Consider the following 14957-nt stretch of genomic DNA (forward strand, 5'->3'; position numbering starts at 1 on the left):
CGCCTGCTGCTCCCGATGGAGATGTGCCGTACGGCACCGGCACCGCAGCGCCCAAGGGAGCTGCTCCCTGGGGAGCTGTGTGTGCGTGGCAGGCAGCCTCTGGCTGGGGCCAAGGCCAGAAAAGGACTAATGAGACAATAATCTCATCAGGGGAACCGGCTGTGCTCTGCAGTTCAGGAGCTCTTGGCAACTGCGTTTGTTGTTATTCACTCACTTTGAACTTCATCTCCACGCAGACGCTCCCTGAGCCGTGCCGGTTCACCTGCACGGCAGGGATGGAGAAACAGAGGGGGACACGTGCCAGGGCCGAGCCCTGTCTGGGGCACCAGGAAAAGGTCCAAGGCTCTTACGCCAAGAAAGCCATCCAATTTCTTCTGCGTCAGAGCGGGCCAGAGCTTTTCAGTCTTTCTTTTCTTTTTTTTTTGACACCTGCCTCTATTTGTACTTTCCGCCTTTTGCGGGTCAAAGCCCCCATCCCAAGCAGCTCACCCCGCAGCTCTGGCGACAGACTCATCGCTCGCCCCGTGAGGCAGAGCCCCACGAGCTGCAGCTGGCTGCCGGCACACGCGTGCCACTGCATAACAATAATTACTATTAATGAAGCATGAACATTCTGGCAGGTGTCAGAAGGAGCAGCTCCTGAGCCTGCCATCTGGAAGCGCACAGCTCGATGATGGAGCGGTGGCGTGTTCACCCGTGTGCTGCTGCTAGTGCGCACAGAGGAGCACCCACCCACCGTGCCCCAAGGAGGAACACTGCCTTGGTCTCCCTCGGCTGTTTAATTCACCAAACTCAGCAGCATCCCACAGATTCTGTACATTCTCACTCCTGTAAATTCAAGCAATTTGTTTAATTTCAGGATCTCTGTCCTGGCTCACTCTGGTTTAAATCAACTTCTACAGAAGACAAGGCATCTTGCCCTCTGGTCTGTCTCCATTTTCATCCTCATCTGGTCATTCTGCACATTGTGAAATGGCCTGAAACTCCCTCTAACACAGGGCAAAAGTTTCTGGGGCAAAGAGGATGGTGAGGAGATCCTCCAAGCAGCTCTGCCTGGCACCCACTGCATGTGAGACTGAACGTTTTCAGTGTTACTGGTGTAAAATACCACAATAGCAGGGACCTTATAAATGGGATATGGATAGGATTACATTCATATATGTGGATGGAATAGAGCAAATAGAGTATTTACAGATGGAATGAATAGAGTAAATCTGTTAGGAAGACAGCAGAAGGGGAGCTTGTGAGCAGCTCTGAATATGGAGCAAAATTCAGCTGTGATCTAATTGCAGAAAATCCAGGAATAGAAATAAGTGGAAAACATCAAACATTTGTCACACTTTAATTTACCGTATATCAGTAGTTATACCCAGAAAGCAAAAGAACCACAGCACCGGCTTGGTGGCATGCACAGTGCTACTGCTCCATGCTCCTCCTGCTGCCACTGCTGCAGTGTGTAATATTCTTCCCAGATCTCGGCTGTCCTGATGGACAGTGACAGTTCCCAGCAAGACGGTTTAGCAGGATGAATCATCCTTTTGTCAGATCCTGATAAATGAAAAGAGCTGTATTCTTTTTAACTCTATTCTGCATCTAAGAAGAAAAATATTTCAAAGCTAGACTGATGTCACACCACCCAATGTATCAAAGGGCAAGAGATGGAATAGGAAAGAAGCAGGATCTTGAGAAGAACCGAAGCAGTCCTCAATATCCAAGGCTCCTCTGTTTCCTGGTGCCTCCTTGCTGCACTCAGATAGGAGAAAAGCTATACTCCATGCTATGCTTTGATGCCACACTGCTTAAAATTGCTTTGCAAAGCCCAATCTTTGTTGCAAATTCCAGGCTGGATATATCCCCCAAATGCAGTTGTTTCAAACCCAAAGCTCTTTCCTGGCTTTAAAAGGTGTCTTGGGCAATTACAAAAATAGCACTACCCATTTAGTCCTTCATGTCTGCTAATAAAAGTCATTCCAGACCTGTTACACCTTTTATGCTGTAACATCTCCTGCTTCCCTACTTCTAACTGGTATTCAAAGTACTGGACCCTGATAGTTCCTTTCTCTCGTTGTTTGATTTTTTTTTTAAACCTTGTGTATTTGAACACACTCCCTAGAGTGAGTCCTTTGGAAAGTAATCCATATAAAAGCAAAGCACTTTTTAAATGGCAGAACAAAACACTCATAAAAGTTCATAAATAGCTTGCTATTTAAATCTCATAAAAGCAGCCTAGTTAATTACTTCAGTTTGAATGTTTCCTGTAAATTGTGCACTGTACCCAAGGTCAGCAATAAAGGGAGAGGGTTTTTCTGCAAATGCTACAAAAACCCCACTGATTTCCTTGTGTGCAAGATGTCTGGATAATTTGCCTCAAAACCAGTTGGCTTTAATTACGTAGCTGTTACAGTTTTGACAGTGAAACCTAACCCTTTTTATACATATATGTATACAATGTGTATATGTATATATAAAACGGGTCCTTTCTCTCTCTTTGTTTCCCCTTCCCTCCTTCTCCCTCTCCCACCCCAGGTTCTGAGCTGATGCCCAAAGCACTGTCTACACGGATCATTGGTGGCATATGGTGGTTCTTCACCCTAATTATCATCTCGTCCTACACGGCCAACCTTGCCGCCTTCCTGACGGTGGAGAGGATGGAATCCCCCATCGACTCAGCAGATGACTTGGCAAAGCAGACAAAAATAGAGTACGGAGCAGTGAAGGATGGAGCTACTATGACCTTCTTCAAGGTGAGACCAGGCAGAGGCTTTCTACCTTCCAGGCAGAGATGCAACGCTCTTAGGCCAACAGGAGTGAGAACAAAGAACCAAGGACAAAAAACCTCCTAAGCCACCACTGCTTCTCCTTATAAGCAGGTTGTTTCAGTCTCACATCCTTGTCAAGACTTTGACCCCTGCCAGTTTAGGTTACCTAGATTCACATCATGGCCAATCTCCCCTCTCTCCATTGCTAATTGAAGTCACAATTACAAAATTGTATTGATTTTACAGCTTCAGAGACTGTAACCAATATTGGCTCTGACCCCCTAAAATGAAGCACATATTGGACACAACAGGACAGGTGTATCTTATATTAAAGCCCTACAGAAAAATCTTATGTTCCCTAAAGTATCTTCCCTATTTCCACATCTTAGTCATTGCAGCTCCTTCCTTCTCTCTGCAAGAATAGCTCCACAGAGCCCTCGGGGCTGACCCGGCCGGCCTTCAGGGACAAAGAGAACAAATGACACCTAAAGCTGGACAAATGTTGCAAAGGGCCCTCCCTGACCAGTATTTTTTACAGCTGAAATATCTTTCTCCTCCTTCAGGTATTCACATTAATGTAGTCAAGTTTTATTAACCTCTGAAACCCAGTGCAAGGTAACACCGCCAATGCATCAGAATCAAATTACATTAATTTCTTCTCTTTAAAGCATAATTAATTTCAGAAGTTAGCCAACACTGCAGAGAAGAGTGCTAAGAGCATTCATATTTCACTATTGCCTCAAAAATGGAAAGAAACTGAGAGACTTAAAAAGACCCTTAAAACCACAGCTGGCCTGTAAAAACACACTCTAAAAAAAAGAGTGAGAGAATAAAGGAATAGAAATGAGGGGCTATTAATCTCAGGAACGATCACCCTGGCTTGGAGAAGAGTTTAAATTCAAGGATGAACACAAAAAGCTGTCTTTCAAGGCAAGGTTTGGAGTTACCTCCGCATGCAGTGCATGGCCCCGCTCCCCTGGGAGCACCGCTCAGAGCTCAGACCTGGCTGCCGCACGCACAGGGTCCAGCGCTGGTGCTGAGGGTCTTGCTGAGCACCGGCAGATTGGAGCCTTTGGCTGCAGGGACGGGGCTGCCTCCCCCCACGGTGCTGGGGAATAGTCCTTCTCCCTCCGGTCACCCGAATTCAGCAGGAAATACATGGGCCAAAGTTTGACAAACATAGTTCACGCTTTAAAAAGCAGGTTGTGCCTGGAATACTGCAATAATTTGAATAGGCACAGTGTAAAGGCAGATAGACTAGGCCATCAGCAGTTTAATTGCCAAGACTCATTAAAGGAAGCCGACGTGCTGAATTTTAATAACAAGAAACAGCAGCACTCTCCTGCAACTTTTCTTGGCTAGGACTTGGTTAAGGAGCCACTATACTTTCCAAATCTCCATGCTCACTTTGACAGGCAGCAACACGGATGGGTAAAGAAACATGGAGGATTTGGTTTAGTTTGATCTTTAATTAATTCTGGGAAATGAAAACGTTGCATAGAATAGCAGGTTGCTGCTGGTTAGTTTGCTTTCTGCAGTGGAGCTGGTGCATGCAGTTTTGCCTTTGGCACGGTCAAATGCATTGCGTTACCTTCCAAAAGCAATATAAACCTGGAACAGCTATCAGGAAAAGACAGACTTTTACTGTTGTGTTTTAACTACTCTTTCCAATAAGAGTTTTATATGGGAATAAAAGGAAATGGTCTTTATAAAAATCATCAAGGACACGGTATATTTATTGTTTCATATCATTATCCATCAGAATCATTCTTCAGGCTTCTAACAGGCATTTGGCAGGGTTTATTGATGCAGTGTATTTTCCTTTTTCTTTTTTATTATTATTGTGTTTGGAGATGAATTCTCCAGGATGTCCCTTCTGACAAGTGTTTCGATTACTGGAGCGGTGAGAGCGCTCGTATGGGATGCTATGTTCACTTGTCCTTCGTGTACAGAGAAACGCAGAAGAGCCAGAATTTCTCCCACCCCTCAACGTGGTCTTTGTCAAATGACTGGCCAAATCCCACGGTGGTTTCAGTACGGCTGCTCTGCCAGCACCACCTTCACGGGGACATCTGTCAAACAGCACAAGGGTCCGGGGCACAGAGCGACGGGCACCCGCGGTGTCTGCCGAGGATCCGCACTCCCTCCAGACGGGTGGGACTGAAGGACCAGCGAAGTGCACAAGGCTTCACCTCATCTTCCTCTGCTCTGCTGAAAAGGGGGGGTTACCAGCAGAAAGACAGCCCCACGCAGGCTGTACGCTGCTGTGCGACCGCTGGTCTTGAAAAGCCCCCGGAGATCCGGAGGTCAAGCAGTCCTGCCGTCAGCTGAACAGTCACTGCATGCGGGACAAAAGGCGGACGGCAGCATCCTAACTAGGATCTCACCTATTTTGTGGATTATGCGCTAGGACTTAGCCCAAATTGCTACCTTGAACTTTGTATGACTGTTCCCCAAAGTCGTTCCCCTTACATTTGGAACTCACTCCTCCACTTCTCCATGTTAAAGAAGCTGCAAACCACATACACCCACCCCCCAAGCCCTGGCCTGGGCCCCAGGACCCCTTCGTCTGTGAGTGGCGGCTGTGGCCCTCGTTGTCGTTCGCTGAACCTTGTCTGGGTCTGCAGCCCTCCTGACACCTCGCAGGTCTGACACAGCGGGAACTAGGGCCACCGGAGGAGAGCACGATCCCGGAGCTGAGCTTAGGGAGCAACGTGAAATGGGAGGAAGAGGAAGGCAAACACCTCGCGCACTGTTCCCTGAGGTGGTTCCCAAAGCGCTAACCGGTTTTCTGCCCACGGTCAGGCTGACTGAGGGTTCTTGCAGAGCTCACCGAAGACACTGCAGAAGTTCCCTGTTGAGCCAAGCCAAAACATAATCTCTGGGGCAGACCCACAGTAAGCGATCTTGCTCCCACAAAAGTTTTTGCCTGTGCAGCTGAGCTAACCAGCTATGGCAAATAGGAAGCAGAAGAGAGAGTTTTACCAACCGTACTGGCAGATTTTTACTTAATGAAAAGAACTTTTGAGAAGCTATTTATTCCCTGGCAATGCAGATCGAGTTACAGGAATAAACACAGATCAATTAATTTAGGAACAGCAGCTAGTATTCATTATAAATCATGCCAGAAAGCCTTCATATCTTGCAAAGGATGCTGTGTCTCTCTGAAAAATGCTGGGTTTAATGTGCAGTTTGGAGTACGAGTGTGAGAGTGTGTGTATGTGTGTACACATATATTCACTTGTACAGAAACGTTAAATCCTCAAGAGTAAGTATCTTCAGTTGCTGAAAATCAATTTATTTTTTCATACAGGCTGGAATTGAAAATCTTAAGCCTGAAAGTTACTTTCTTGCCAATTTCACTGATAAAAAAGCATATATGTCTTGGCAAGATGCCTTGTAGTGGCTCCTCTAAACTATTCCATTAATTTATTTGGGTGACTGGTCTTGAAGCATTGGTTATTAAAGGTAGCTTCTGAGCTGTGACTCTAAAGAATGAATTTAGAGACGTTCTCAGTGTTGTTGCAATTGCTGCATTCAGAGGGGCTGGCACTCAGCTTTTCATACATGCATCTCATTTAGCACTAACGTAGGGTTTTATTAAGATGCAGAGGACAGGGGACCAGATTCTGATGTTATCTATCCCAACCAAACAAGGAGAAGCTCCACGCACATGAACCAGTGGGAAAGGTGTCAGCGGAGAGAGACACGATCGCCTTGGTGTGAACCATGGCTGCACTGATCAGCAGCGTTAAACTACCGCCTTTGTTTATTAGCAATAATCTCCATCATTCCTAAATGTTCCGGAGTTCCTGACTCTGGAATTTCTCTGCCAGGATGAAGTCAGTGTCAGGCCATTTATCTTAATGCTTCAGAGCAACCAAGCAGTTCCTCTTCACCTACCTTTGGCAGCAAAACAAAGCTGTCATTGAGGGGGACCTGGGGACCCCATGGAGAATGCAGGGGCACAGGAGGGTCCCTCTGCCTCCCACCAACTCAGATTTCTTTTAGGCAGCCCATAAAAGTAAATGGTGATTCCATAGAGAAGAAATTTCCACCTAGCCACAGCACAGCAAATACCAGTTCAAACCAGTAACTAACCCCAGAAAGGATTTTTTAAGGTAAATTACTTAAGCTGTAAGATCAGAGGTGCAGCAAAACAAAATGTACACACATACAAAAAAAAAGTCTAGCAAAATAAACACAATTTATGTGCATTCTTTACTGACTATTAAATTACTACTGGGATGTTTTTGCTTATTTGAATGGCACGTTCTCAGGTAACATCACCCAAATTCCCATAAATAAGCAACCACCTTTGCAGCATGGCTGAACTATTCAGAGAGGAGGAATGGGAGGAAGGAACAACTTTTCCCCTAATAGCGGTGGAAGCTCTCCGGAATTAGGTGTGAGTTGGAGCACTGTACGCTCCTCACCATGGTTGCTCCTGCAATTTTTGATTGATGACTGCTCTCACAATGACTGACAATTGCTTCTAAAATGGATGTTTAACAAATAGCCCGGTCTATCAAACTGCTAGCACTGCGCTGAGAATTACAGTTGGTGAGTTTTCACTCGGAAAAGGAGCATTCTTATCTCACGTTAGTGAAGTTAAAGAAACTAATAGGAAATAAATTCCCAGTGAGGAGGCGGCAGGTTTTAGACTACGGGGAGAGCCCGAGATTGCCTTGACCAGAGACGTGCGTCGAGCTGCCCTGCCTGCACCGAGGTTCTGCCCTGCCCTCCCCGAAGGAGCTGCCACAGCCTTATCTTTGGGGAAGACGAGGCCGTTGCAACCAGCGGCATTTTGCTGCGGGGAGACGGCCCTTCTCTGCTGAAGGGCTCAGCCCTGCGTTGCCGGGTCTCTGCTGTTCGTTTAGGCACGAGCGAGCAGCAACGGGTAGCTCTGGCCTCACGGTGAGCTCCAGCCGGAGAGGGTGCTCACCCCACCACGGGTGCCCCCGCTCAGGACCCCCAGAGCAGGGCTCGAAGAAGCACAGCCGGATCTGAGAAAGCTGGGCTCCTCCTGGCATTTCAAAACACAATTAAGTCCTTTCAGCTGGTCAGAAGCGGTGATTTAAGAAGAGAAGAGAAAAGTGTTTTTTCTCTTCCAGGGAGCCCTGTCTCATGTAATTTAAGTTGCCTGAAGAGCTACAATGCCTCATGCAAGTCCTATTAGCTTCACTAAATGCAGCCTATTGATTTTTTGCCAGTTTATTTTGCTCTATGCTTTAAACTGGGAGAACACTGATGTTGTTTAAGAGCTCTGTGTCAACACCCAAGGAGCATTAAACGCAGGAAGAGAAGGAGAGAAAGGGAGAGCCAGTGAACCCAGAGGCCTCTGATGTGAACTATATAAATGTTAAACAAGTCCTTATCAGCAAGCCAAGTATGCTATTCATTTCAATTACCCATTGTAATGCACAGATATTTAATAATCCTTTTGGAGGCTACATTTCTTGCTGCTCTTTGAGGTTTGATAGGTGCCACAAATCTACCTTACAGGCACTGGTCCAGATTTTCAAGTGAGGGAGATTATCCTGCCTCCTGAATGAAGTTTGCTCCGGCACATCCACTACTGCACGTTCATCAAGTGGATTATAACAAGCATGAGCTTTAACTGAGAAGAAATGAGTCCACGGATATATCAGTCAGGAGAACGATCCCACAGGGTTAAAGACAGAGAAACAGCCTTTGCCACTGCGCTACACTAACCAACTTTGGGGTGTCAAGCTTTTGTTTAACTTTTGTTAAACATGCTGAAAAAAGGAGGTAGACAGGCAAAGCATTTGAAATACAAAGCATTATGAGGGACTTTTTTTCTTAGCTAATTTACCCTTATTTATAGTGGATTTATCAGAAGAACCTATGCTGGCACATTTTTGGGTGATACTGAAAAAATGACGGGGGAGATGTGATAGCAGCAGTTGGGATGGGCTGGGGCTCCATCTCCTGCTTTCTTATGGAAGGACAGAGACCTGAAACGGAGATAAACGACAGCTAAACCAGAAAGAGCAGCTTCTGCTGCAGCGACTCCTCGTGCAGCTGCAGGTGAGCAGTTACCCTTATTCAAGGCAAAGCACAAAGACTTATCAGCCCCTCCAACTTATCAGCCAGCTTCAGGCTTTGGCTAAGTAGTGTTGTGGAGGAGGTGGTTTTGGCTGACTAAGCTGCCTCTTATAAAATAAGAAGGCAAAAAGATATCTAGGAAAAACAAGAAATTAAGCAGAAAAGAAGAATGGTACATAAAGGAGCAGGCAGCAGCATGAACACAAGCCTCAATATCCAAGTGCTTTTCCAGAGCTCAGCTGGATGCATAGAGTTGGTTTGATGAGAGCTACATTTGCCCACGGGAACACAGTGACCAATGAAGGGGGTATTTCAAGAGAAAGCTGATATGCCTTTCCTGGGGAGTTTTTCTAGACTAAAGCCAGTTACGTCTTTTGTGACAACCTACACAGAGGCAATTCAGAAGGTGCTTGTAGATAAATGGTATATTTCAAATGTTATGGAAAGACTTAAAATAACCATATTTCTTCTCACCCAATACATTTTCTAGAAGAAGAAAAAAAAAATTCACATGAATAGTAAGCTAGAAAACATATTCCTCCTTTTTTAACGGAATGTCTGCTGATAGTGAAAGAATATCCATGTTTATTTTTAGCCATAAGACAACCTTCTTGAATATTTCTATGCCTCTGTTTATATGGATATGTTAAATTTGTTTGGCAGTTGCACATATCTCAGAGGAGACATGTTCCCTTGTGATGCTCGAGGAAAGAAAGAAGTATAATAGAGTGTGTGCAAAAGAGAAAAACATGCCCTCTGAAATGTTCTCTGTCCTCTCTCGTTGTGCAGAAACATTACAATATAAACAAAATTCTGGTTAGGGAACTAATACATTTAAATAGATATGCTGATAGCCTGTCACTCTAGCAAGTTCGGCAAGGCACCAAGGCAGGGTCTCACTGTACCTCACTGAAGCGAATGAACTGTTCAGTTCCACCTACAGGATAAGGTCTCTGGCGCAGTGAATCTTTTTGCTGAGCATCTGCACAACGTGAAGTGTGCTGGAACCTTTGTCACTTGTTACAGCAACATGAAACCAAACAATGCTGGGCAGTGAAAGTAGAGAGACATTTAAGACAAGGTCAGATTGGTAATAGTTCCATTGTGTGATCTGTTCTCAAACCGGTATTATTATTATTTACTGAAAAGGTACCAGGTTTCAGCAAATAGAAGATTAATTCTTATTTTGGGGGTGGGGGGTATAATTTTTCCAGAAATCCAAAATTTCCACATTTGAAAAAATGTGGGCTTTCATGAGCAGCAAACCCACAGCTCTTGTCAAAAACAACGAGGAAGGAATCCAGCGAACCCTCACAGCCGATTACGCCCTGCTGATGGAGTCAACCACCATCGAATACATCACCCAGAGGAACTGCAACCTGACTCAGATCGGGGGGCTCATTGATTCCAAAGGCTACGGGATCGGGACTCCCATGGGTAAGTGACAGCGGTGGGGTTTCCGTAGGTACCCCAGAGGGGAGCTAGTTACCACAAATACAACAGATGGGATTAAGATAATCCACTCCCAACAGCAAATTTCCAAATACCAAAGCTTACGCTGTCTGCCTGTTGGAGAGAGGTCTGAACAGCCCTGCTTGACGCAGACACATTCCCTACTTTGTGTGATTTTTGTCCTATTCCCTCTGTGTGTAATGGTGTTCCCCCTCCCCAGGGTCACCGTACAGGGACAAGATCACCATTGCCATCCTCCAGCTCCAGGAGGAGGACAAGCTCCACGTAATGAAGGAGAAGTGGTGGCGGGGGAACGGCTGCCCTGAGGATGAGAACAAGGAGGCCAGCGCTCTGGGCATTCAAAACATCGGTGGGATTTTCATCGTTTTGGCAGCAGGCTTGGTGCTGTCGGTCTTCGTGGCTATGGTGGAGTTCATCTACAAGCTGCGCAAAACGGCGGAGCGTGAGCAGGTACTGATTTCCTCCATTTCCCTGCACCACCATTAGCCCAGCCGTTGAGGATTTTGCACGCTGACCCCAGAGACAGGCAGGGAGACGGGCAAAGGGATTCAGCCCTGCCTCTGCTGCCTGGAGGTCCAAGCGCCCACAGCCCAAGGGCTGAAATGCAGCACCCCCAAAATGCCATCCCCTAAGGCTCATTGCTCTGTCCCGCTCTGACAGCCTCGTGTCAGAGGGCAAATCACGTCTACTCTGATCAGGGGCATCTGCTGCTGCAGTAACTAGACTAGTAAACATTTGTAGGGTAATTCTAGGCAAGCTGACACATAAGTCATGAAAATATGGACAGAGGTCTGTGGGAGGGACCTTTCTGAGCTGTTATATCCACTCGCCACTATCACATGCAATCGTGTTGCGTATTCCAGGCATAATGTATACACGCATGAAGTCTCCATCTCTTCTCCCCACTCCTGTTCAAAGAGCCTCAAGGAACTGGTCAGGGTCCACCAGGAAGCCTCATACCATTTTATCAACGTTTCACAACACTTATCCAAACAGCACCTCCCACCCGCAGTGGCTGATTAGTGCTCATGAAACGAGGACTGCTTTTATGTTTTTCCCTCTTCCTTGGGTGTCATGGTACAGTAAGTGGAACGTGCATTTGCGTGCATGACCAGAAATCAAAGCAAGCTGCCCACGTGATGGACTAGATAGATGAAGGAAAACTGCCCACTAGCAAGCCCAGCAGGATTCGATAGCCCTCTGATTCCCAGCACATAAATCTACCAGACCCCCAGCAGGGATCACACAAAGCACCAGCACTCCAACAGCCGCCTATAGCTCTGCCTTTTTGCAGGATTTAGTGGGTCAAAGGTACAATTCTTGCCAAAGGAGAAAGGGGTCAACCAGACGCCCGTGCATCACTGAAGTCCCACTAAGCACAGCTGATGCCTTAAATGCAGCCTAAACCTCGTGCTTACCCTCTGCAGAGCCTAGTTTAAGCATCCTCCTGCTCACGGAGAGGTTAGCAGAACATTTTGCCAGGAGTAACGGTGCTTTTTGTCCCTGCTCTCCCCAGCGCTCCTTCTGCAGCGCCATGGCCGATGAGATCCGGCTGTCGCTCACCTGCCAGCGACGGGTCAAACACAAGCCCCAGCCACCCGTCATGGTGAAGACGGACGCCGTGATCAACATGCACACGTTCAATGACCGACGGCTGCCAGGGAAGGACAACATGACCTGCAACACTGGATTGACACCTGTGTTTCCCTAGGGAATGGGAATGGGGGGGGCGGGAGGGAAGGAATTGCGGCAGACAAGGCTGGATGCACTCTTAACTAGGGAAGAAAGGATTAAAAAACAAGAAAAAAAAACAGAAAAAAAAAAAAAAAAGCCTGGTTTGGTTCATTTCAAGAACAAGGCCTTTACAACACAGCTGCATCGATCACCGGCGTAGAAGAACTTCAAAGCACGGACTGTAACATGGGTCTTGGGGCTTTTCTGTTTTGTTTTTGTTATTTTTTGTTCCTTTTTTTTAAATGCTTAGTTCCTACAGGCCTCATGGAGTCCAAACACACTATCATCCAGGAGTCTGATGTTTACATACTGAAAACACATGGAGGCGAAACAGAATTGAGCCAAACTGACCCTTGGCGGCTAAGAAGGAGCCCCCGAGCAAGGCTTCTTTAGCATGGCAATAAAAAGAAACACTGTCAGGGGCAGCGTGAGCAGCCATCTGTGCGAGCATCTATTCCACACTGACATACACAGCACATTTAGCATACATTGTCCAGGAAAGGGAAAAGTATCTGTGAAGCACCGTGATGGTCAAGGCTGTGCCTTCTCTCGAGGCAGCTCACGGTGGCCCTTTACCTCACGGCTGTGCTGGCCGTGGCCACCCGCAGCTGGAAGTCCGCGTGGGGCTGTGGTGGGAGAAGGCAACACACACATTCATCAGGAGACCCAAGACAGCTGATGACAAGGGGGCAAGGAAGCCTGAATGGAGCCAAACTCCTGGCTAGGGATGGGACAGCGTGGCGTGCACAGGAGCTACTGCCATCTCCGAGTGACCACCCACGTGCCCTGTGCCAAACTCCAGCCCGGCCCAGGGTGACACTGCGATCTCCAGGTCCTCAGCTCCTTCACTCTTCCTGCAAAGCTCAGTCTCTCCTGCAAAGAAGCATGGAAAGTGGCTGAGTCCACAGGCTTCGGCAGAGGCAGGAGCAGAGCCGTTTCCAAGAGCCCAACAATACCAATTTCCATGAAATTCAGCAGCACTGAACAGCAGCTCTGCTGCGTTCGCACTCGGACCAGGAGAGGACTGTATGTCTGGTTTAGGACTAAATGCTCTCCATTGCGTCAGAGACCTGAAAGATGAAGTCTCAGCCTGTGGGGCCAGGGCTGGCCTGGGACAAGCAGCACTGTGTGAGCCAAACCTGACCCCCCTCTCGCTCTGCCTGGTGAAGCGCAGCCCCTCAGGCAGCATCTCCATGTGATTTAAGCAAACACACACTAAAATGACTTCAAGAAATCTTCCATGAACTGTGTTCTTATTTTCAGGTTGCTTAACCCAGAAGGCTGGTCCTGCAGATGAATTTAGTCAGAATTACCAAAGATCCCTCTGCTGACCTAAAGTAACACTCAAGTAACATCACTGAGCTGCATCCCTCCACAGGGAACCACATGGGTGGCCAGTGAGACACTCTGCGGATTAATTTGCAAAATGAAACAAATAGAAATGGCTCTGGCCATTGTAACCCAGAACATCACACAGAGTATTGCAAAGGTTCTTAAAAGCTCTCATTTAAACACTGGTGTTGAAGAAAAAGCAACCTCCTTCCCTTGCACACGTTAAGGCTGACAGTGACCTGCCACAGACCATGCTGCTGCTGGAAACCCTTTCTGCACCCACCACCTCGATCCTGGTTTGGAGGGCAGGCAGGGCAGTACAGCACAGCGATGGAGCAGCCAGTGCCCGAGCTCTGCATCCCAAAACTTCGCCTTCTGTGTCGTGAGCATAGCGAGGTGCCACAGCCGCCGCAGGAACCAGCAGCTGAACTGACCCAGTTTGCCCTCCCCTAGCTGCAAGGCCTTTCTGGAAAGTTTATCCTCGCCCAAAGGAACAAACCTGTTTGTAGCTGATTTCAGATTTTTTTTCCCACCTGTTTCTTTCTGACGCTCAGTTAGGAAGGTTATCTTTGGAGCTCATCAGTATTAGCAAATTAGCTCAAGGGGAGATAGCTGTTCCCCCCCCAACACAGAACACAATTTGTCCTTATTTTGTTTTTTCCATGATGTAAAGAAGCAACAGAGTGACTCGAAACAAAAAAAGGTAATTTTGACTCAAGTAAAGATATGCAAAGAATTCATGTTAATTTTCACAGAAACCATGAAAAATTAGGGTTGAAAGCTGGCAGCTCAATGGGCATCATATTCTTAATAGTTTGCTGACCAAATACCTACAGCAGAAGATAGATTGGAAGTATGGGTCTGCTTCCTAAACCTAATGACATTCTTTCTGTATTTCTTTGCAAATCCTTAGGCTTGTCAGAGATTTTATGCTTTCTTTGCAGATTTCTAAGCTCTTAGAGAATTTTACAATTAAGGCAGAGATCAAAACACAGCCTGAAAATGGCTTTAAATGTCCAGAGAGTAAAACACCACAGAAAATAGCATTAATTTTGCTTCTTGGAAGATTTTTTTTTTAAATAAATAAATATTACTAATACCATAAACCCCATTTATTCATCTTTGACACCAGTTTGATTTGATTTTACTCACAAACGTCCCAGAGTGACAGGTGAGCATCTGGAACTACTGGTGCTATCCGCCAGCAAGACCAAACCCTGCAGATCAACCTTTTCCATTCCCTCTCTGCACTGACCGTGAAATAGCATCTACCTTATCGTTTTACGGTTAAATCTTGATCATTAAAACATTTGACAACGAGGAAACGTTCTGCACTGCTCAAAACACCGTAGGAGCTGGGCAGCTGCCTGGGACCCCAGCCTGGCGGGGACCGCCGGCTCCCCCCTTCCCTGCTGGCTCCTGCTCACTGTGAACTGAGGGGAGGTGAGATGGTTTCAGACCTCAGCCCTCCTGCTCTAAACCAGGGGCAGCTCCACCCCGAAGGAGCGTTGATTCAGCCTGCTGCTACGCTGCTTAGCAGAGACTGGAGTCTCTCCTGTCGTTCCCATTTACCCTGCGTGCTCCTTGCCT

General features: G+C 46.9%; 1 protein-coding gene across 1 annotated transcript in view; it reads left to right on the forward strand.

The window, feature by feature from the left end:
• The window catches only part of GRIK3 (glutamate ionotropic receptor kainate type subunit 3), a 123610-nt gene extending 109169 nt beyond the window's left edge, over positions 1 to 14441 (forward strand). Inside the window, exons 13-16 of the mRNA XM_069802859.1 lie at positions 2527 to 2744; positions 10043 to 10265; positions 10501 to 10751; positions 11818 to 14441. Of these exons, the coding sequence (XP_069658960.1) occupies positions 2527 to 2744; positions 10043 to 10265; positions 10501 to 10751; positions 11818 to 12012 (887 nt within the window). The 3' untranslated portion in view covers positions 12013 to 14441. The remainder of the gene's footprint in view (positions 1 to 2526; positions 2745 to 10042; positions 10266 to 10500; positions 10752 to 11817) is intronic.
• The last annotated feature ends 516 nt before the right edge of the window (positions 14442 to 14957 follow it).

The sequence above is a fragment of the Haliaeetus albicilla genome, chromosome 16 (genome assembly GCF_947461875.1).
Source record: "Haliaeetus albicilla chromosome 16, bHalAlb1.1, whole genome shotgun sequence".
NCBI lineage: Eukaryota > Metazoa > Chordata > Aves > Accipitriformes > Accipitridae > Haliaeetus > Haliaeetus albicilla.